Source organism: Schistocerca nitens, chromosome 11, assembly GCF_023898315.1.
Source record: "Schistocerca nitens isolate TAMUIC-IGC-003100 chromosome 11, iqSchNite1.1, whole genome shotgun sequence".
Lineage (NCBI taxonomy): Eukaryota > Metazoa > Arthropoda > Insecta > Orthoptera > Acrididae > Schistocerca > Schistocerca nitens.
The window spans coordinates 39,037,357-39,062,248 of NC_064624.1; the positions used below are offsets into that span (position 1 = coordinate 39,037,357).

At 37.2% G+C, this 24,892-nt stretch overlaps 1 protein-coding gene across 2 annotated transcripts in view; it reads left to right on the forward strand.

Moving 5' to 3' along the window:
* The window catches only part of LOC126213180 (uncharacterized), a 145,001-nt gene that overhangs the window by 47,682 nt on the left and 72,427 nt on the right, over positions 1–24,892 (forward strand). For both annotated transcript variants that reach the window (XM_049940807.1, XM_049940808.1), the window contains one exon: positions 22,427–22,506. In XM_049940807.1, the coding sequence (XP_049796764.1) occupies positions 22,467–22,506 (40 nt within the window). In that variant the 5' untranslated portion in view covers positions 22,427–22,466. The remainder of the gene's footprint in view (positions 1–22,426; positions 22,507–24,892) is intronic.

Here is a 24,892-nt window from a genome sequence, read left to right on the forward strand (position 1 = left end):
CCATTCAGTCAATATACACATGCAGAAAAACCCAGTGGTCAACATGAATGTCCCACTATCCAAACTACTTTAAATAAATGTGCTCCAGTAGTTGATGGTCATCATTCATCAGTGCTAAATACCCTGTGCAATACATTACTTTAACAAAGTGATAGATTACACTGTAGTCTTGATCTATTTAAATTCAAGGACAAAATTTCAAGCATCATCTTGTCTTATGTTACAGAGAAAGAAATTAAAGAAATTGAATTTGATCAAGAAAGGTTTGCTGAAGTCCACAGAGTTGCTAGGATAAGAGAAAATCAACAGTTCAAGCCCATTGTTGTAAACAATATTAGGGGAAACAGAGGTTAGAATGATTTTGTAGTATTCAAAGTCAAAGCGTTTAAAGTCGGTGAAGAAATTCCAGCACTTATCAGCTTTTTGCATCCCAGTGGCCACGTCCGTTCCTTCCATTGTCCATCTACCTAAGGTACTTAATGGATTCCGGATCATCACATATTTAAAATCAAAAGCACCATCAATAGCATCAGGAAGGCAATATACAGGGTGATTCAAAAAGAATACCACAACTTTAGGAATTTAAAACTCTGCAACGACAAAAGGCAGAGCTAAGCACTATCTGTCGGCGAATTAAGGGAGCTATAAAGTTTCATTTAGTTGTACATTTGTTCGCTTGAGGCGCTGTTGACTAGGCGTCAGCGTCAGTTGATGCTAAGATGGCGACCACTCAACAGAAAGCTTTTTGTGTTATTGAGTACGGCAGAAGTGAATCGACGACAGTTGTTCAGCGTGCATTTCGAACTAAGTATGGTGTTAAACCTCCTGATAGGTGATGTATTAAATGTTGGTATAAACAGTTTACAGAGAATGGGTGTTTGTGCAAAGGGAAAAGTTCTGGACGGCCGAGAACGAGTGATGAAAATGTAGCACGCATCCAGCAAGCATTTGTTCGCAGCCCAGGAAAATCGACTCGCAGAGCTATTCAATTACAATTACAATTCATATTTCAGCAGGATGGAGCGCCACCACATTGGCACTTATCTGTCCGTAACTACCTGAACGTCAACTACCCGACGCGATGGATCGGCCGCCAGGCAGCCCGTGACAGAGCACTTTATCACTGGCCTCCAAGAAGCCCTGATCTTACCCCCTGCGATTTTTTCTTATGGGGGTATGTTAAGGATATGGTGTTTTGGCCACCTCTCCCAGCCACCATTGATGATTTGAAACGAGAAATAACAGCAGCTATCCAAACTGTTACGCCTGATATGCTACAGAGAGTGTGGAACGAGTTGGAGTATCGGGTTGATATTGCTCGAGTCTATGGAGGGGTCCATATTGAACATCACTGAACTTGTTTTTGAGTGAAAACAAAAAAAACCTTTTTAAATACTCTTTGTAATGATGTATAACAGAAGGTTATATTAAGTTTCTTTCAATTAATACACATTTTTAAAGTTGTGGTATTCTTTTTGAATCACCCTGTACTTATTCAGAATCTAAATGAGACGGCATTTGCAATTTATTTAGTCTGAAGTGCAAAGACATTATTCCAGTCATACAGTGTGTTTAAAGTTCTGTCTCTCTGGATTTTCATTTGTTTTATTGCTGCTTATTGCTTGAAGTTGATTGTGCATAACTACACTTGCATTTTTGTGGCTTAAAAGCTGTTTTATCTCATTTTACTTTCTATTTACTCATTAATGCTGCATTTGAGCATATACACTCTTTATGAAAACCTACAACTTTGAACAAGGTTTTACAGCTGTAAGCAGACAAGGGTCAGCTGCTGAAGCTGAAAGACTGCTGAACAGGTCCAGAAAAACAGGGACACTTCATTGAAAATATATTTATTGAAATATAAGTTTCAAAACTGGGCAAATTAAAGCTGAAAGTACATATTTTATATTGTAATTAGCCCTTTACAAAACATTCATTGTAGAACACACAAATTTAACCATCCGTTATTTCCTTTTCTCTGCTGAACAAAACACTAGAACAGTGTTTTATTGCAACCCCGTTTGTAGTCTAGTGGGCCATTCTTGAGAGCACAAGACATATTCTTAAAAACCAAGTCAAAAAGAAGTATATTTGTGCATTAGAAGTTCATTTGATATGAGTATTGTTTCTAAATTAATTAATTTTAATTTCAATATGAATTGTCCCATCCGTAACACCGAACATCATTAAGTTGTACAAGAGAACACTGTGTAAGCAAGCTAGTTTGCGTGTAGGATTCAGCTGGTAAAATTAAAGTATGTTAAGAATAACATTTGCATTTTATGGGTGGGACTTTACGCACTGTATTCTCTCCAATGTTTGAAGCTTTGTCAGAAAATGGGTTAAGAAGAATATTGTTTTAGAATGAAGGTACATGTTTTGGGCACTTATTTTGCCAAATAACATAATAATAGATATTTTTAACTAAATTTCAAATTACAATGCATAGCAGTAATGGCATCAAAGACTAGAGTCCAAAAGTTCAGAGAAAAGTGGAAGAACAATGAGGACGCATGTCAGCTAAATCTAGCAAACAAAAAGAAGCATGATAAGAAAAGAAACCAAATGATAAGAAAAACAGTGAATGACAATCTAGCACTTCATAAATTAAAGAAAGCAAAAGAGAGAACAAAAACAATGCTTTAGAATGAGGAAGAAAGAACAGTCCAGTAACTCATTAGTTCAACTGTACAAGCCAGCAAGTTCACTAGGTAAGGCAGTCAGTGGACAAAGAAGCATTCCCTAAGAGCCCCAATAAAAGAAGTGCTGTGGTGAAGAAGCTGTTATCACAGTAACCAGAAACTGAAGGTGCTTCTTCTTCTTCTTCCAGAACGGAAATACCACTGCATGGGCATAAAATTTATACTAAAGGACTTATTTCAAAAGCCCAAAATTTTTTCTCAAGAAATCTTTCAGGAAAGAGAGATTGTTTGGTTCATAGAGATATAATTACCAAAAAAAGTATAAGGTGCAGCAGTGAATAATGTTGACAACAGTAATAGAAGCATATGAACTTTTTAAATCTGAATTTCCACATTTTACAGCTGTGGTGAAAAACATAATTTTTTGATCCTGTACCCACTAATGTTTTACTGACATCTAAAATGCATGCCACATAATATCTGTACCTGAAGGTACCATGCAAATATGGAGTTTCTTATTAAATGTTTAAGTGATGAATTTCCAAATTTCCCAAATACTATCAAAGCATTGGTTTGTAGTACAGGCAAAGAAAACAGAGTGGCACAAAATTCTATTAATTGTAAGTTAAAGCCAGTGATCCCAGGCTAATTAAACTTATAAATGACAGTGACATGTATGAGGAAGTATGTTGGAAGCAATAGAAAGAACGAGAGGTGTGTGTTTCGGTTGTTAGTGAAAGTGGTAGCGTACGAGATGTGCTGCAGGAAGAGTTTCAGTGTACAAACTACAGGGAACCTTGCTCATTATGCCAGACACTGCATGAAGTCAACGGGAATGATTTATGTTCCCAAGGAAAGAATTGCAGGAAATGTTGAAATGCATTAGTTTCATTTATTATTTTGCAGACAATTTAGTATGTATATCTGAAAACTGTATTTGTTAGAATTAAAAGAGTTATTTTATTGCTTGAAACAGTAATGTGACTTCAAAAACTTAAGATTCCTAAATGTAAAACACAAAAATGCTAGTACAAACTAGGACAAATGTCCAACCTGAATTGTTGGAATTGTTCTGCACTTTGCAGGGACAGCAAGACAAAAAAGATCAAAGAACATACAGCTGAGATATAGACCTCCATAATTATCCAAAATTTGGCACCCAAAATATTTTCATTTGAGAGGAACTGAGGCTATTGCCGAAAGACACAAGAAGACAGCATGGTTGTGCATCATATTACCAATTCTTGGCTGAATCCGCCCATTAAATTTTGAATTATGGCTGATTAAAGAGGAACTCTCATAGACGAAAAGTGAATTTTCTACTATTTTTGAAGTTTTACAGCTGTCAACACATGTACAGAGTCTGCCAGAAAAATCTATACACTCTTTTGTCAGGCTCTAACGCTACATCAATATTGTTGTTCCATTTGAGTTATGGGTGTGTTGTAGTATGTCCTTTGGCTCAACAGATGTTAGCACACTCATCTCAGTATTGATAAAACACACATGACATTCGAGCAATGAAGATTTATTGTGAAATTGTTTTTCAACTTTGAAGTGCGACATCAGTGGAGGTGGTAGTTGGAAACAGAACCACCAACCCACCTAGCAATTAAAAGCATCATTGTCAAGTTTTAATTGCATGGAACAAATTGTGATATTCACAAAGGAAGATCAGGAAGACAGCATACAGCTACCAGTCCTGCTTTGTTGGCGTTTGTTAATTCTCCACAGAAGTCTGTTACGCAATGTGCATGTGGAGTGGGGGTTAGCAGTACAAGTGTACATTGAATTCTGAAAGTTGCAAAATGGAAAGTTGACACTCCACAATTACTGCACATGATTAATGATGATGATCCTGATCACTGAATGCAATTTTTTGAAACCTATCAGCAATTGGTAACTGATGACGAACAATTTGTGATGAAGGTAGTGTGGAGTGATGTGGCACAATTTAAACTTAAGGGAACCATGAATCGGCATAACAGTGTGTACTGGGCACCAGAAAATCTGCATGTTTAAGTGGATGAAGCAGTCAATCTACTAGGGGTTCATGTGCGGTGTGTACTATCATCTAGGATCTTTGTAGGACCCTTTTTCTTTGATGCTACTGTCACTGGTGAAGTGTACCTGGAAATGTTATGCACATCAATTTTGCCAGATATACCTGCACTTTATAGAGCTGATGAAGAGGTCTTCTACCAACAGAATGGTGCACCACCTAGCCGCATGAGCTTTCCTGGATGACAATTTTACGGGGCATTGTATTGGATGAAGAGGCCCATGAAGTTCCCTCCACGGTCGTCAGATCTAATATCTATGGACTTTTACTTGTGGGGAACTGTGAAAGATAACGTCTATCAAAGGAAGCCACACATGCTGGAGGTACTTTTCCAGGAGATTACAGCAACATGTGCAGCGATCTCCACTGCAACATTGACTGATGTAGTTGCGGCGACTGCTCGTCATTCTGTTATGTGCATAGCCGCCAACGATGAACATTTTGAACATGTAGAGTAACCATGCTTCCTTAAAGTGTGTATACATTTTTCTGGCCAACTCTGTATTTAAAGATGTAATTAGTTGTTGTTGTGGTCTTCAGTCCTGAGACTGGTTTGGTGCAGCTCTCCGTGTAATTAGTAATGTATTCTTATTCAGCACAAAATATTGTTTAGTATAGAAAAGCAGGATCTTATAAGCTAAGAGCACCTTTCATGAATGTTATCCAGTTAACATTCTGGCATGCATGTAGGTTGTGGAAACTGAGACCCCTGTCTATGAGAAGCTGAAGAACTGGAACAAAAAGAAATATCAAGCTGAAACTTTGTACATGTTCATCCAAGACATCGTTGAACCTACTCCAAAAAAGCCATTGGATTCAGAAATGGTCAAGTGAGAACCATCTTTAAATCTGATACATTTGAAATGGAATGACCCTAGTTCTTGATTAATCTCCTGTCGCAGGATCCAACACCATCTCTTCAAATTCTACTCTGTAAACAAATCTTTGTTGAGAACATTTGCCGACTGTCTGTGGCATGAATAATCCAATTTCTTGTAATTTTCTGTCTGTGATGATAATTTTTTTCCAGTTGACAAGATATGTACTATGAATCTTTTCTCGCTACATTTGTATGTCTTTCTGGGCACTGCATGCTGCAATATCATACATTAAATGCACGTCTTTAGTTTGTTGTAATGAGAAATGTTATACCTTTTACAATCAGTCAACTCCTCTGTGAAGAGAGTGTAGGCAATAGTGTATTATTTTTCAAGATAGTGTTACGGTTGTCAGTTTGAAGGCAGTTGCTTTACTACTAAGCATAAGCAGTTTACACACATTTACTTCAAAAATATTGTACATTCAAGACCTTATACTACCTGATATACACACTTCCAACTATTTGTTTCTTTTCTCAAAAAACTCATTTTAGTGTCCTTTACTGTTGGTATTATTTTGACCCGAAGGGATTGTGACATCCTGTATTAAAGAACCACATATTATACCAAATACATGACAAAATAGTAAAACCAAAGAAATGTCATTGGTGCCATCATGTATATGTAAAACATCGTCATCTTTCTTGTGTGTAGAACTAATATAAAGTTCTCGGGTTTCCAGATGCGACAGTTCGATGAGTGTTGCTACCATCGTCTTATGGTAAAATGTTGAAATGTCATCTTGCTTGATCTTATACAGGTACTGCAGCGAGTTGAGTTGTCCTTGCCCTTGACCCAGCACAGATTGGAGCAGATGAGGGAGTGTACTTGAATCCCAGCATGTTCAGTCAGATACCAACTAGCACATTGTACAGATATCTCTCAGCTCTGAGAGCTCACAGTGTGTTATGGCCAGTAACAGGTCCAAAGCAGAACTTTGTTAATAGCCACCATCTCTGTTTGTGAGGCCGTTATTAGCCCTAAATTTGATGGATTCCTTTATCATGCTGTCCCAAACTACATTGCATTACAAAGCACTCTTGCTCATTTAGAATACAACATGCAGCTTTCTTCCAAACTGTGCTCAGTGACTGCTAATTTGTCTCTCTGCCCCAGAGCTGATGTGCTCCAGGCAGTACTGCTGAATACGACATTGTGTCTGCTCTGTGTAACATGGCCTACGCTCACACTGAATGCTTTAGATGTCATATGGGCACATCCCCAGATGAAGAAGATGGTGATTATCTTTGAAAACTTGAGTTTTAACTCTTGTTTGTCCTGCTCTGGAAACCTAGAAGATTGTATTAGTATATCCCAGTTGTTCTGGAACACATTTCACACCCACATACATAACTAGTACTGATAATAACAAACAGCTGGTACATAAAGGGCAGGCTCTATTAAAGGGATCCAGTAGGCTACAAAGCGTGGTGGTACTTTTGGAGTGGTATTCTAAGTGAATTTCTAATCAATCATGATCTGGTTTGAAAATTGTTTTTCCTTGTTTCTTTCTGTTCTGACATACTTTACATCCATTAGGACCTCCTCACTATTGATCTATACATTGAACAGTGTATCTAAGGCAATCTAATCTAGTGAAGTGAAGAACAAGCATATTTTTTTGAATGGGTTTGTACCAGCTGGAAATGAATGTGTCAGCTCGCAACATTTGCCTACTTTATTTCTTCACTGATGGTCCTCAGTGTTGACGTACTGTGTTGTGATACTGGCTGAAAAATGGGCAGTGGAATTTCAACACTGACTACTGTAAATAATGTAGCCGACAGGTGCACAGTTGTGTTCCCAGTTCTTTACTTTCACTGTTCACAACCCCACAATATACACAGTTAATATGGCCAGTGCGCTATTGTTTAACTTCCGATAAGCCTTGTTAATAGTTCTCAGGCAAACATCAGCATACTGCTACCATAGTTTACTGTCGAACATCTATTAGCAGTAGAAAACTGATCACACAGTTATTGTAGAATAATATGCTACATATTGAATAAACACTGTCATTGTTTTAACACATGACCTATTACACATATTTCACAGTTAATAATACCTCTTGTTTAGCACACTTTGGTAGCTTACCAGTAGCACCAATAATTCTTATTCCAGAAACATGCATCACCACTATACCCTCTGTGTTCTTAATAGCTTCAAAAAATGCCTGTGAGATGCCATTCAAATCGCTACCATTGTCCAGTAAACACTTACCATCACTTGCTTTTGTTGCAGGGTGCCACACTTCCTTTTTACTTACCATTTGATCTTCTTCATGCAACAAATCCTCATTAATCCTTTGCCTGGAAAGACTATAATCCAGATTACCAAATTAATTACCAGACACAGTCAAATGACAAATAGCATGGTTCTCTTCCTCATTACCACTCTCAAACTCCAACTCTTCATTACACCTAACATTATCTTCCTTTATTGTTTCTTTATGTAACACATTGTCATCATTATCAATTATAAATTTAAATACCTCATCCTCGTCACTACTGAATTCATCACTGCTATCATCATTACAGCTACTGTCAGAATCAGACCCACTGTCACTTTGATTGTCATCAAATACTTGGCTTATTAGTTGATTATTGTTTCCAGTATTAGACCATAAAGCAATACACCTGAATTCCTTATGTTCTCTTAAAAATTTACAATCTGTCTGGACACTTTGGACATCCTGGGCAATAGCAACACACTGTGTTTCATCACTTGATTTTATTATAGTACATTCCTCCTCTACTTTTATGGGATAAACATTGCTACCCACACCATCATTCAACATCTCACTAGAATTAGAAATTACACTCATCTTACTACTATCATTTACGTTACCCTTACCTGTGATTACAGCACATTTATATACACATGGTTCTTCATCACTACCTGCTCTAGTGGGAGCCAAAACTGGCGCATTATCTAGTTTAAATGGTTTGATCCAGAATTAAAATAATTTGCTCCATTTCTTTTACTTGAATATCTCCTATTATTTCTGTGTCCATTCTGGCTATCTTCCACCCAACCATTCCTTGAATTTCTACTGTATTTAGTCCTGTTCATCCTATTTACCTGAAATTCTCTCCCTAATTGATTATTGTCAAAATTCCTCCTACGATCTTCCACTGAGGGCTTCACCCTCTCCACTTTATCAATATGACTCAGATATCACTAATATTACCTGTAGGGGCAGGTACGAGCAATTCTCTAACTTTCTGAGGCAACTTAGTTTCTAAACCCACTAGCTAGCTCTTTGTCCAAATATTTCAGTTTTTTATCCAAAGCTGACAGAATCCTTTCATAGTACCCTTCCTAGATGCAAATCTCTCTCCTCCACAAAATTCACTCAAAATTCTCTGCTGCTTCTCTTTGGACCAATATTCATCTAGAATTGGTTTTTCAAAGCTGTGCCATGAAGGCATGATCTGTATCGCTTCATAGGCTCAGATGTTTTTGAATTTAGCATCTGTTAAAATTCAGGAGTAAGTAAAAAACCCATAATTTTTTTGTTTTCTCCAAAAAAAAATTCCTGCCCCGAGATATAGACCTCCGAAGATGAGACTGCGAACACCATTTTGAAGATGCGAATTTAGGAAAAATTTTTGAAACGCTTTATCTCTGTAACCCTTCTAGATATTTTAGGAGTTTTTTTATTTAAAATATAATTGCTTTATGATTACAATGATATCCTCCATTTGGACATATCTGTCAAAGTTCTTTTACTGTCGCCTTTTGAATTTAATTTTTTTAATAATTTTGGGATTTTTTTTTCAAAAATGGTAATCCAGGAAAGTTAGATTTTTTTGGTTGATTAGTACTATGTAGTACTCTCTGTAAAAGATAGCTTCCACTTTTAAGTTGGACAGGTTTTATTTTAAAAAATCTTTTTTTTTTCAACTTTCATGGGTAATATATGACTCCACTGAAGTTGTTTCTTACTAATTTCTTTGTTACAATGTTTATTTCTATTGTCTTTGTTGCAGTTATTTTTTATCACTTTCTTTTTTGCATTTACTTCTTTTCACTTTCATTGTTGAAGATATTTCTTACACTTGGTGGTAGTTTCTTGTCAGTTTCTTTGTTGTGGGTGTTCATTGCAGGTTTCTGTATTGTAGTTGTTCAGTGCTAATTTGTTTACTGAAGAGGCTTCTAAGAAATCTGAGGCCATCCATTGCATTCTGTGTTTTCATGAGGAATTTGCCAGTCGACACAGTTGCAGTGTGTTTTTTGAAATTGACTGTTTGAAATGTCTTCTGACTGGGGCCACAGGAGAGTGAAGTGTGCTGACTATTTGGATATTCATAAAAGAGTTAAATATAAGACAAACAGAAAAAGTAGACTTTGTTCAGGTTGGGAATAAGTGTTCTCATTTGAAGACTCTGTTTCAAAGTAAAGATGTTTCCAGCGATGACTTTTTGTGTTATAAATGTTTTGACAGAATAACAACAATGATAGTATCAGAACAATGTGAAGCATCCCATGGTGCAGATGATGCAAATTTTGCATCAGTAAAGGAGAAATTAAATACCCTGAATCAGTCAACTACAGAGGTAGATGTTTGTCCTGTTAAGAAACCGTGGGCAGTGAAGTTGAATCAGCAGCTCTATGCATCAAGAAAGTGCAGAAAAATTACTAAAGCTATGGATGAATACACTACAGCAAAACTGACCATACTCTCGAAAGTAGAAATTCAGAAGAAAATGAATCAAAGCCCTCTTGCACCTCTAGCCAGGAATTTTTCACAAATATCAATTCAGCTGTTGTATACTGTGCATCCTACAGTGAAAAGGCGCGAGTTTTAACTATTATTCCAGAGACATTTTTAAAGAAAACAAATTTGAACCACTTTCCATCAGTATCAAAGTACATGGTAGACAAATGAAGAAATGTGAAGTCTGTAAAAGGAATCTTAGGAAGACCAGATCCCTATTATTGTCATCCTGTAGAAGCAGCTCAGGTTCTTATAGTGCAGTCATTTTATCTGGAAGATAAATGGGACTCTTCTTGTCAGAGTTCCAACAAAAAAGACACTATAACACTAACAGGTGAAGGTCAAAAAGTTGTGAAAGTGTAGTGGTACATGACTTACAGTATTAAAGAAACTTTTGCAATTTATAAGATCAACAATACAACTTCACATATCGGAAGATCAAAATTTTATGCACTATGACTTAAGTGGGTAGTTCCAACCAACCTAGAGATGTCTATTTATGTGTGTACGGCATGAATTTTGAACTTTGTGTGGTAACTTTGAAGAACTTACTGGAGCACATGACATATGACACCTCTGTTAGGCGTGTGAACTCATTAGTAGTCTGTAACATAAAACAAGGGTACCATTGCTGTAATGACCAGATTTCAATTTTTACAAGAGGGACATATTTTCAAAACAAGACCACAAGTGTTGCAGCTATAAGTGATGACACAGGACATGACTCAGCACATGCTTTGCTAGCGGTGCAGAAAATTCTTCAACTGCAAACAGGGGCAGACAAGATCGTTATTATTTCTGATGGTACTCCTAATCATTTTAAAAATTGTTACCAGCTGTTTGAATTGAGTAAGTCACTATTGCCAACTGATTGGGTACACAGTGCTACTGGTCATGGGAAGGGGCCTTGTGATGTTGTAGGAGGCCTGACGAAGCACCATGCTCCAAAACATAATCTTTACATTCCAAACATAGCTGCAATACAGAATGCTTAGGATTTTATGAGAGTTGTGAAATCTTACACATCCGCAGCCCTCATTCTTTTGTCCAAAGAGGAAATCGAAGAATTCTGTGAGCAGAAAAAAGAAGAATGGTCCAAAAAAATTACTCCTGTGAAAGAAATTCAGAAGAGACATTTTTGGACTCACTTTAAAGAGCAAGAAAGAAGACATTTCATTCATTCAGCCAACACCTCAGAAACAGTAGGATAATATTCAGGTTCACAACCTGAGAAGGGGGATGTTTGTGGCATGTGTGTGTGACTGGGATTGCAGAGATTTATAGACACCAGTTATGAGTTAAACGAAATTGTAGTGAAATTTATGCTACCACATGGACCAGTTGCTGGATGTAAGTGTCCAGCTGAAGGACAGCAACAATGCCATCAGTGCTCACCTTCAGTTCACAATGTTCTCAAGTGCTCCAGTTCCTATTGGTTCAACAGGAAGGCATCACTCTATATTAAAGGAAGATACTGAAGCACTGGAACACAGTTTTAGTTCATTAACTGGCTAATTTCGGTACAAAACAGAGTACACATAAGTTATATAAATTGAAACTTTTTAGTCTTTGGACCTTTCACATACGTTTTGGAATCATTTAAAATGCTTGAAAAATGTGTCTCTTACTCATCTTTCAAACTAATAAAATTTTGTTAAATAAGGGTAGTTTTTGATTTTTATGAGCCTGTTATGTGATAATGTGATAATAAAACATGCTTTATGTATGGCAAAAATTTCAATTGTTAGTGAAACCTGTTCAACTGAAAAGTGGAGGCTCCCCTTTTCAGGGAATGTAAAATAATATGGTACTAATCAACAGAAAAAAAAATCAAAATTTTACAGATTTGAATTTCTGAAAAAAAAAATTCCATAAATTAAATAAAAAAGTTCAGAATGCTATAGTAAAATAACTTTGTCAGATAAGTCCAAATGGAGGATTTCTTTGTAATCATAAAGCAATTAGCTTTCAATTAAAAAAATCAATAAAATATCTAGAGATGTTCCAGAGATACAGCATTTTAAAATTTTATCAAAAAGTCACATCTTCAAAATGGTATGCACAGTGTCATTTTTGGAGGGCTGTATCTTGGAGCAGAAATATAAACTAAATTCAATAACATCTGAGACTATGAAGGTAACATTTTTTCCTACCCTGCCTGTATTGTTATGGACTATGCCTGAAGTACAACTATCAGCTAGCTGAGCTGCCCACCCGTGAGCTACCCCTTTTAAAAAATCTTTCACAAATGACATTTTCTCCTTGTGATTGCATGTTTCAAGCAAATTATTAAATTTTCTAATGAGATCCTATGGATGCACTTGAACATATGGTTCAAAACTACTAAATTTGTTACAACTAACAAATGAAGTTCTGTTTGGGACACTACATATTCTATACTTTAGATTTTGTATTTCTTCCATCTTTTTTTCCATATCAGCCAATTTGGAATCTACATTATTATTTACTTTTACCAGTTTTTCCTCTACCTCTACTGCACACTTGGTTTCCACTTCTGTTTCTAAATCATTTTTAATCTGATTGATTTGGTTCAGGTTTAACCCTGTTTTCAGCACAAAATTTCCTGGCTGCTTTGATTTCATCTTTAAGCTGTTTTTTGGAAACCTGCACCCTCATACTATAGTCATCACAAAGCTTCTTTCTGTCTTCTACACATTTACTACTCATTAATGTTAATTTCTCATTAGTGTTATGTGCTACTTTCTTTATCTTTTCATCACAATCGTTAGCTACTGCCTCAACCTTCTTATTTATTTCTGAAAGATTAGAGTTGACTACCTTAATCTCCTTTTTAATTTATTTCTCCAATTCATCCTTGAAGCTAACCATGTCAGTTCTAATGCTATGAGTTTTCTTTTCCACCTTAATAATGTCTTCTTTCGTACACATACTACTCATAATTTCTTTTAACATTCATTCCAATTTTCATCTGCCCTAACCTGTTGCCCTCGCTGACTTTCACTACTCCCCCTTAACCTTAATTATTTCATCCACTTCAGTACTGTTTTCATCCATTTCACTTCCATCATCATACAGTGTACATGACGCTTTTATCGTTTCACCTACAATAGGGCTTTCGTCCCCATCATTCAAAGTTACGTGCATGTCATTTACAGAACCAGTTCCCCATTGTCTCTTCTCTCTCATCACACTGTCTTGTTCGTTAAGGCCACTCATTATGCATAATTTAATATAAAATGACTTTTCTATGAAATTACCTTATTCTTATTCACTCGTCTTCTGCGGCTGCTGCAGCTGCTGCTGCAGTTGCAGCAGCAGTAATCATCATCTCGATTCATCGTCTGCACAGCTGCGTCTATGTGCGTGCTGATTTGCTGCTCCTGTACTCAATGGCTGCTTCCATAGAACCCACTAGCTGATTGGCTGCTCTCATACTGTGACCATGAAACCCATTCGCTGATTTGCTGTTGCACTTCCTTTGTTATAATCACTGTATTGTAAACTGTTCTTGAGATAGTGTTCATAGTTCGTGAGTCCTAGTTTATTGTGCCCAATTACAATAATCATCACCCAGAAGGGAACCATACATGATGTTCACCTGCTTTATTTGTTTGTTGATGGTCATTGGTGTCAACATATTGTGTTGTGTTACTGAGTGAAAAGTGGGGAGTGGAATTTCAACACTGACTACTGTAAATAATGTAGCCAAGAGGTGCACAGTTGCATTCCTAGTTCTTTATTTTCACTGTTCACGACCTGCCAATAAACACAGTTAATATGGCCAGTGCACTATTGTTTAACTTTCGATGAACCTCATTAATAGTATTCAGGCAAACATCAGCATACTGCTACCATAGTTTACTGTTGAACACCTATGAGCAGTAAAAACCTGATCACACAGTTATTGCAGAATAATATGCTACATATTGAATAAACACTGTCATTGTTTTAACACATGACCTATTACACATATTTCACAGTTACGTTGATGCATTGTTGTTGACCTAACCAGCACAGGTTTCTCGTCTGAAAATCGCCCGTGGACTGATTGTCTCGGGACCAAAAATTGGCCCTTTATACATCATCTCAGTAATAGGCACTGAAACTACACATTGTTCAGTGTTTAAGTTGCAGAAGTTACAATTAAAACATAAATCATTAAATTATCTGAATACATTGAAAAATTTGTTCTTTTTAACAGTTTGTTCTACACAGGGGTTAAGCCGAATTATTTGTTTAAATGATGAAATTAACAGATATAGATATAGAAACAATACTTTTTACAAACCTATTAATTACTTTGGAATTAATGAAGGGCTGGATTTGTTAATATATTTTCAAATAGAGCCAAATAAATACTTCAAGAGTCCTAGTGATTCTTTTTCCAAATGTGTATAATTAGTACAGAATTTATATTTGTTTGTAAGTCAGCAATAGAATCTAAGCCACAAAACAATTACTGATTTCATCCTATAACAAAAGATATTAACAATAAATTGTCAAAATAAATTAGAAAATCAATTACATACATAAAACGGAGCACAAATTTAGATCTGGTGCTATATTCTTTAAAACTGAGGACCAACCTTTCTCTTTTATGAAATTTCAGATTATACTTACATATTTTGATGGTAATTAGTCAAAAATAAAAAATAAAAATGAATTTAAGGAGGCAGACAACAAAACAAGAGGAAGTAAGAAGATCCCAGCTTGCTTTGTTATAAGCTTACATTTTGACAGTGTAAGAAGACTACTGCATCTCACAGGATGATTAAATAAATTTCAGACATTGTTTGTAATACCTTAAAGCTGTTTGTATAGTTTTCATTTGATACACAGCAATTAATGTTCCTTTGAATACTCCTCATTGAAGCATTGAGCCTAGATTGAAATGCTTATTTCTTACATGTGTATATGCTGAAGCTTATGTATGATTTATATCCTCAACAGATAGTTTGTTCAAATATTTACACTATGTGATCAAATCACATGTTGAAAACTGCATTCTTCCCTTAGGTGAGAATGGTCTCTTCTACATTTCACAATGATCTTGGTACTTCCTTAAGCAGGAAAGTGTATGAAATTGGTCCATAATTTGAAGAGTCACCCTTATGGTGGTTCAGAAGGTACTGAATGTTCATTCGATAAACAAGTCTGTCACCTTTGTTCTAATAGCTTACAATACTTCCTGAAGTCTTGCTCAGTGCACACAAAATAACCTAGACCATAGCTGCTGTGCAGATGGCGTGGTTGGGGAGGACAACAATAGTTATGGAGACTTTGTTGTGGACAACCACAGCATGTTTGGGGAGGTGCAGATCAACAGCTGAAGCATCTGCACAAATGTATTTCTTCCATAGCTTGTCAGCTACAACTACTAAGCCTGTGAATGATAATATCAACTGGTTATGCAAGTATGACCAATGGTTTGACAAATAAATGTAGATGTTAAGATTAAGTACTGTCTCACTAGAATACTGAAGAAGAACAAACCACATAAACAGAAGATCATTCAAAGTGAAACCAGGTGGACTGTGTGCCGCCAGAAGGAAATCTCCTAAAACAAAAAATATGTCATAATGGCCAACACCACTTAATATGGTACTGTCAGTGTAAAATAAAGAAAATGTCACACATGGGGATTGTGTGTCATCCCCCTGATAACCATTTCAGCAGGCATTACCTAAAAATATAACGTTCATTTTCTTCTTCTTCTGGTTTTTCCGAAGTAGTGAAGCCTGAGGAAGTACTTTCAGTTATTATATGAGCATGGTGTCTATTGTTTTGGACATTTCTGGAAGAACACACACCACACTGAATCCGCAGCTATGACAGCAATTGTAGTTGGAGGGAGAGGAAGGCAGAGAAAGGGAAGGGACTAATGATATTAGCTGCATCGAGACTTTACACAGAGTCAGCAGTGATGAGTGAAAATGCGTGCTGTAGAGGGACTCAAACCCATGATCTTCTGGTTACTAGGCAGTCACATTAACCGCAATGCCACCTGGAGACAGTGTTTATTGCAAAAACGCAGACTATCTCATCGTGCTCCCCAGCAGACTCTCACAGCCACCCAGTGGCACCTATCAGCAGTCCCTGTCCATGTCATACTTTCTCGCTGATTTTATATTCACACTGGAGGTTGAATGTAAGTGTACATCCACACTGAATGTAGGGAATTAATTACCTATTGAGGTGAATCAATAGTACGAATGCATGGTAAAACTTGCTCACAATTAACTTACCATGTAAAAAGGAATTGGTCAAATCTAGAAATAGAACTATTCACACAAATTTAATTCAGCATAACTAAAACAAACTTTTCTTCATATCATTGTCAACACTCTGCCAGGACAAGAACTTTTTTTTCTTTCCTTCATTATGGGATACTTAACCAACCACAGTTTGTATTTCAAGATGGCTTTCATACTGAGGTAGTTTTCAGTCAGCAGTTGGTTCCCACTCCTTGTTGCACATATCCTGCAGATGCGTGCTGTTTCATTTAGTTTCAACACAATAGACAACTAAATTTTTACCCAGTGAACTCAGTTGTGTAACAGTCCATCCCACAGAAATCAGCTGAAGACAGCAACATTCTCTGTTTCCAAAATAACTGGTGATCTGAGGCATCTCAACACCTTGGAAGATTACTAACATTATCAGACATATTGGGTTTTTAAAATGTTGTCTATATCTTGCTTACGTCTTTCATTCTTGCAGTCTGTAAATATGATACTGAATACTTTTTCTGTAATACTGTATTGTATAAGTTGGGCAAGCCCAGATAAACCTATTGTTTACATTTGACTGCACAAAAATTAGTTGTCCTCTAAGAATTCTAAGTCTGGCTGTCTACACAATTTGGCAACACTATAGTATGTGTATGTGTCTGGAGGAAATGTTGTCTTCCACTCGAGCTGTTACAGTGTTGTGTCTGGTAGTAAATGTCGCACAATGTAGATGCATAGTTGAGAGTTTAAGTCCTCTCATTCTTTTATTTTTTAACCACATTTCGGCTGTGTACTTAATGTATCAGTCTGTAGAAACTCAGGGATAATTTGCTTCACTTTCTAATCTTCTGTGCAAGAGCTCATGGCTGCATCAAGATCGGAATAGATTATAGTCGAGAGTTTTCTTTCCATAGGGCAGCAACCAGCCATCTGCCACTGGTCTTTTCATGCCAGCCACCATCTGACCAGTTGAGCTCATTGCGACGTATTTTTGGCACCTTGCTGCTCTCGCATTTAAATTGTTTCTTTGTGTAGTTTGATTCTCCGCATGAAATAACTTTGATAAATGGGGTGGACACCATGCAGTTACACATGTGTAGGTTATTGTGAATATATTTATCAGTTGCCATTTTCTTATTTGAACTTCCAGTATTTGATGTGTAGTTTTGAACTGGATTGTGTGTAGTTGAATCTTATGAATATTGTTTAAGTGTTATGAAATAGATGCAAGAGGAAAGGGTCTAACACTTCAGACATATTTTTCATTTTGGGGTTAACTGACAGGTGAATGAGCCTCCATATTTGCCATGTCTTTTATAACAGCATCTTCTCAATGTTGATAGCTGTGGCATAAGGAAGCTCTATGAGTGAACTGTTGACACTGAAACCAAAATGCGGTAATATACACCAGTTTGATTTTTGTTGCTGTTAATTGTGGCATGTCGTACTTCTGCTATTGACTTCTTAACTTTGGCAGTTGAATGCAAATGTTGCACGAAAGTTAAATGGTAGTAGTTCATCACATATGTCAGTTATTGAAACTTCACGAATGTGGAAATTCATTCATGACAGAATGAAAGAAACAAGAAAATGCTTTTCTGATGTGGTTTTCCTAATATCGTTCCACTCTTCACACAAATGCTTCAAAGTGCATTCACCCCTCTGTTAAACCCACAGCAAACAGTACGTCACATATATTAGATATCTTCCTCGTGCTACTTAGTTTATAATGCATAAACAATGTTAAAAAGATCAAATTATGAAAAATCCAATTCATAACTGCAAGTCAAATACTAGAATTTTAAATTAGAAAATGACAGTTAATAAATACACTCATACCTTTTGTGTAGCTCCATGTTCACTTGGTTTACTAAAGTTATTTACTGCAGAAAATCCAACTATGCTAATAAATAATTTCATGCTTATCAGTGTGAGAGCATAAATGTACTCCAAATGCAGATGCACCACATTCATCAGTTCGGACTACAACCATTGTCAGATGCCTGGTGGTGAGCAGCTGGGTTGCAGTGGTTATGTAGGGTGAGGAAACGTTTAAGCATAAACTGTTGTGATCTTGATGCAGCCAAAGGCTCTTTTGTTATTACTGTGTGGTTAGAAAGTGAAGCAGATTACCTTTGAGGTTTCATCAGGTTCACACTTTTAGCAGGCAGTCAAACTGCAGTTAAAAAATAAAGGAATGAATAGACTGGAGCATACAACTTTGCATCTACATTGCATGACATTTACCACTAGACCACGAGTGGTACAACACTCTAACAACTCAAGTGAAAGACAATGTCTACATCTTACAGTGTCTGTACCCTGTGTTGTCAAATCATGCATATGACAAGGCTTAGAATTCTGAGGGGTGGGGAACTTTCTGTGCTGTCAAGTGTATGTGTTCAGTTGTTTCATTTAATGTGGTCTGGTAGTTGCTTCACATACTCATTTGATATAACTTTTTGTTAATGGTAACTACATTACCTGAGAGCTTGTATAGTTACAAACATTATTGATTGATCAATGGAAGGTCCAGGATGTAATAACAATAATATAGAGGATATATTTCTACTCGTAACGTAGAAGAGTCATCGAGTTGTGGGCCAGCACAATGAAAAGGACACTGGAAGTATGCACAATCTCCGACAAAGTCCTTCCTCAGAAGTAGAACTCTCTCTCTCTCTCTCTCTCTCTCTCTCTCTCTCTCACACACACACACACACACACACACACACACACACACGGCTACTGTCTGTGGCTATTAAGGCCCGACTGTGACTGTGTTTGACATGAGCAACAACTGCTGAAGTGAGTGACAGGTAAAAGGAGGCGGCACAGGTTGAGGAGTGGGAGGGATAGTAGGGTAGGGGTTGGGGAAGAAGTGAACCAACTGTGAGCTACTACCTGTATTCTGGTCTAACTTCTGTATCAATATTTTGTGATCAACACAACTGAACACCTTAGTTGATTAAAAAAAGATGGCTAGTGCTCGAAACCATTTGTTTAATCCATGCAGTACCTCACAGAGAAAAAGGAATATAGCATTTTCAGTTGTTAAACCACTTCTAAAACTGATCTGGACATTTGATAGCAAATTATGTGAAATAAAATGATCAATTATCCTTACATACACAGCCTTTTCAATAACTTAAGCAAACACTGTTGGCATAGAAATAGGTCTAAAATTGGTCACATTATCCCTTTCTCCCCTTTTACAAAGTAGCTTTTTCACGCAAACAGATAGCTTGTTAGTGGTCGTGCCCACATAGAATGTGCCACAGATGTTACCGCTTATTTGGTAGATCGTATGGTTGTTTTCACAGGTGGCGCTGTCTTTGATCAAATAGGGAATGCCAGTGATAGGACTGGAGTAGATATGGCTTCTGGGTCTGTTGCAGGGATATAAGCCTTGAGGCAAGGGGCTAGGAGCAAGAGAGGAGTAGTGATGGATAAGAGTATTGTCTAGGACTGGTGGGCAACAAGATATCATTATGGGAGGGTTGGGGAAGACAGTAGTGAGGATATTTTAGGACAGGTCGGGAGACAGTCAAAACTGAAATGACAAATATCCTCCCCATCCCTCCCACAGTGATATTCCACCACCCACCCAACATATGAAATATACTTGTCCATCCCTAGCCTGCCACAGTTCCCAACTCCTTGGTACATGCCTCATATCTATGCCATAGACTCAGATGCAAGACCTGTCCCATACATCCTTCTGTTACCACCTACTACAATCATATCACTGGCCTCTCTTACCCCATCCAAGGCAGGACCACCTGTGTAAGCAGCTGTGAGACCTACAAACTTAGTTACAACCACTGTGCCGCATTCTACATGGGCATGACTACTAACAGGCTAACAAGCAGAGAAATCTTCCTACAATATATCCATTGTTCATAAATCCCCCCCTCGCCTCCACCTTCCATTCTTCCACCTGCCTACCCCCTTCCCAGCTCCCACTGCAATACTTATCTTGCCAATGCACCTAGAAGTTCTTTCCCTCTTCTGTACCCTCCCTTTCCTCCTCCCCATTTCCACACTCTTCCAGCACAGTCTCTTGATGCTGCTCCTAGCAACCCACTTGGATAGTCTCACAGGCATCACCAGCACCACCCCACCCGTAACCTGATACTCCACCCTCTCCCTTCCACAACCTACGTCTTCATACACTGCCCCATCCGAGCAGATTGCTGTTTCATCAGACGCAGATGCAGTCACAGTCGCAGTTGAACTCTAGTGCTCTGAGGCAGTGGTCATGTGTGTGCGAGCTATGCTAGGGTGAATGTGTGTGTGTGTGTTTTAATGCAGAAGGACTTTGTCTGGAAGCTTTAATATTTTAGCAGGCTTCTCATTTTGCCTCTCTGTGGCTCAACGCAGCCTCTATGTGATGAATAGCAATATATTCTTCCCATATTAATGTTATTCATTGTTTGTAAAAAATGTAACTCAATGCTGCCTCTATATGATGAATAGCAATATAGCCTTCCCATGTTATTCATTGTTCATGTAAAATGTAACTAAGTCTGACACATTATCCTGAAGCATTTGGAAGTTACATCTTAGGCCTTAGATGTTATTTTCTTCCATTTTATCAAGCAGTTTCCTGCCTCTTGACCCACTCCCGAATCTTGTAAGATGGCACCAAGACAAAATTTACCCCATTGCTTTTGTGGTTGCAATTGTGGTGTTTTCAGTAAAAAGAGGTACACAGTTTCTGTAGGAGCTGATGTTCCACATACCAAATTGTTTGATCACAAATACCAGATTATTTTATCACTACTTTCAAAAACCATCCTATGCTGATTGCCACAAGGAAAATCGCTTTTATTGAGATAGCGCGTTGTTAATGGTTTCCAAAACAGGACAGCTGCTAGGATAGTAATTTTGTTGCTTTATGTGGCTATTCATACATCAATGTGTGTGCCATTGTGATTGATTTAGACTAAGTTTGCTTAAAAGGCAAACAATTTGCTATAAAAGGGACTTACTTATTTTGCAATTTAATTGTAGCTATGTTTTTTTGACACATTCCCCACAGTTGTAGCAGAAAGCCTTCATGCTTCATACTATCACCTGCCCAGCAGTTTCGTAACTGGTGGGAACTTGGAAGAACACCATCTGTTTTTTATGAAGCTCTCAGTCCAATGCAGGTTACAGTCAATATCTGAGGGATGTCATAGTTAAAAAAAGAGTTCTGTAAATAGCATGTTTATGTAGCCACCCTGAGTGTACAAGATAAAAGTAAAGGAGTGTGTTAGTAAATAGACCATTTTTTGTTTGAATGTTTTAAGAAGAAGAAGTAACACTTTTTTTTTTTCAATTTGTTGTATTCCGGTAAGAAAATTCATCTATACAAAATATTGTGTGTTAGTGAAAAAGTGTGTGTGTGTGGGGGGGGGAGCACTGCACTGAAAACATTGTAAAATAATGCTCCAATATTGTTTATTCATATGTGTTATCTACAGTGCTATTTCAAAAACATTTTCCCACGCAAGTGGCATAACATTTAGCACCCCCCTCCCCTCCTCACCTTGTATCACCCCTCTTCCTTTCACTCCTTGCCTCGTACATTACTTACCATAGCTTGGTAAGACCTTTAAAAATAAATCTAAATTTAGTGAGCATAGAAACTGATTATTTTTGCTACTTATTATGAGACACCTTGTTTACAAATTTTGCATGACCAGCACCAACAGTGCTGCAAATGGTCACTTGAGTCACTTTGGCCTTAAACCAACTCTGATTATCTCAGTACAATTATTCCATGCATTTAGTTCAGCAAAGAAAAGAGACCTGGTTGTGCAACTAATTGCACGAGTAAGAAATGATCACTGTATAAATAAAACTTAGATCAATGGTATACTTTATGCAATAATTAAGACTTATCTTTCCTCTATTTCCAGAAAGTGATGACCTTTGAAAGATGGTGGTGTGTTTTAACAGATGAACTTGATCTCTGCATTCAGAGATCTGTGGAGAACAAGTAAGCATGTTTGAAATTTCACTTGTTTCTGGCATGTTGCTTACAATGACTGCCTTTTGTCACGTTCAAAATGTAGATTACATTGATATTTAACTGATTTCATATTTCTCTTTTTTGTGATTAAGTAGTATATGACTTGTCATCAGGTCCTTTGAAGCTGAAAACTCACCTTAGAACATATAGGCCGCCCGCTGTGGCCGAGCGGTTCTAGGCGCTTCAGTCCGGAACCACGCAGCTGCTATGGTCGCAGGTTCGAATCCTGCCTCAGGTGTGAATGTGTGTGATGTCCTTAGGTTAGTTAGGCTTAAGTAGTTCTAAGTCTAGGGGTCTGATGACCTCAGATGTCAAGTCCCATAATGCTTAGAGCCATTTGAACCATTTTTGAACATGCAGTTAGCAATTCATTGTGAAGTAAATTTGCAGATTTGTTCCACAAACTTGAACCATTTAGTTACGTAAATGGCTTCAGTAAGGTCACAAAATATACCAGCAGGATTATTTTGGTTGTTTTTAGTTCTGCTAGGTTTTCATTCATAAGGGTATATGGTGGCTGCTGCATGTGAAACTCAAAAGTATTTAGCAAATTTTGTTTGAGTTAAGGACTGATTATGAATACGGCTCAAGGTTAATTGTATCAACCTTTCACAAGATTTTACTAATCTGCTATAAACACTGTCATGGAAAAATATTGCTGCTTTTAGCAACTTGATGGTATTTTTAATTCCCTTTGGTCTTGCATATTTGATATTAACGATGTTTGGTGATGTAAAAAGTATTGAATTATCAATTTCACGGCTGAAATGCCACAATTATTAAAATATTTCTGGCTATTATTCTGTGGTTTTTCCTGATTTTTTTGATGACTTGTGGCATATAAGTTCTTGTATTCCATTTGGAACTAATTAAAGAATGGAAACTCCAGGTAGGAATATCAACAATTCAGGAAACGGTAGATTGCTACTCACTGTAAAGGAGACACGTTAAGTTGCAGACAGGCATAACTAATATGCAAGTTAATGTTTCTTCTTTATGGTAAGTAGCAATTTGTTTTTATCTGCAGCATTAATTGTTTGTAGAATGCAAAGGTTACACTATTTACACTGTAACCAAAGGAGTAAGCGACCGTTTTCTTCAAAGTGAAAGTGCTTTGCAAACAAACAACTTCTGTTTCTTTGGGTTCTTCTTGGAACACTCAAACAGCTTATAGTTGTTCAGTTTTCAACACTTGTACCAAAGTCATAATAAACTTTTAAAATGATGACACTGCCACCATCTGCCTGTGAGTTTTTTCATTATTTCCCAAATTTAGGCTTTTGAGCCATTACCAAATGCAACTGGCAAAAATATTAGTACATGTTAGCCATTTCGTGCTGCCTGGTTTATCTTTACAGGTCTCAATGAAATATTTTGTTAGTGATATGTTTGTCAGACATGCTTGACATGTACTGATCTCTTTCCCAGTGGCAATTAATAATGGCACGAAAAAAGAAATAATAAAAAAGAACATGTAGGCAAATGGAGATAGTGCTACTGTTAGTGTTACGTGTCATTTAGAATGGAAAATGCCAATGTACATCTCTTAGGCTCTGCAAGAGATGAAAATATCCATGTGAATAAAGAGAAAAGTTTTAAATTAAGGGAGAATGATTGAGAGCTGTAGACTGCCGTTAGGCTTTCTGTTTGTGCAGAGCTGCCCGTCTGGTGGAAGTGGATAGTCAGCGCATGTCTCCATCTGCTGTAGTGGGCGTATGTTGTTCTGTGCAGCCACAAGTGGAAAGTGTCATGATAAATGTTCATGGAGAAGACATAAGACTTGAATTGAAAACGTAAAAATGTATCTTTGATATCTTCGCCAGTTGTTCTTGTTCTTCTTGCTGTTGATCTTGCTATGGAACAAGTACTTGAGGTGGAGGCAAATATTTAAATTGAGGTCTGCAAGACTGGATGATGTAATATGACCAAGTTGTATTCTTAACAGATGAGAGAATATAAGTTTTAAGCGGAAAGAGGTGTTTGAGGTGCTAGATCAGAATTGACCTCTCTTTCAGTGTATTTCTTAAATTGTCAAAGTAGGGGTCCCCATCAAGGCACAAAGAAGAAGAGAAGCTGGAAGTGAATAGCAGGACCAGCTGTGAATCCTGTAATAAATAATATAGGTGACTGTATATTCAGAGAAGTTTTGTTGTGTGAGCATATATGGAATTCAAGGAGTAAAGAAACTTCTATAGCCCTTGTGTGTGAACCTCCCTGTGTTTCAACATGATACTCACACATCCAGTCTGAGGACAAACTAAGACCCAAACCAAGTTGCATATGTAGACAATATAGGCCAGGAGAAAGGAAATATGGTAGTAGGAGAGTGGAAAATCAAAAAAGAACATCAATT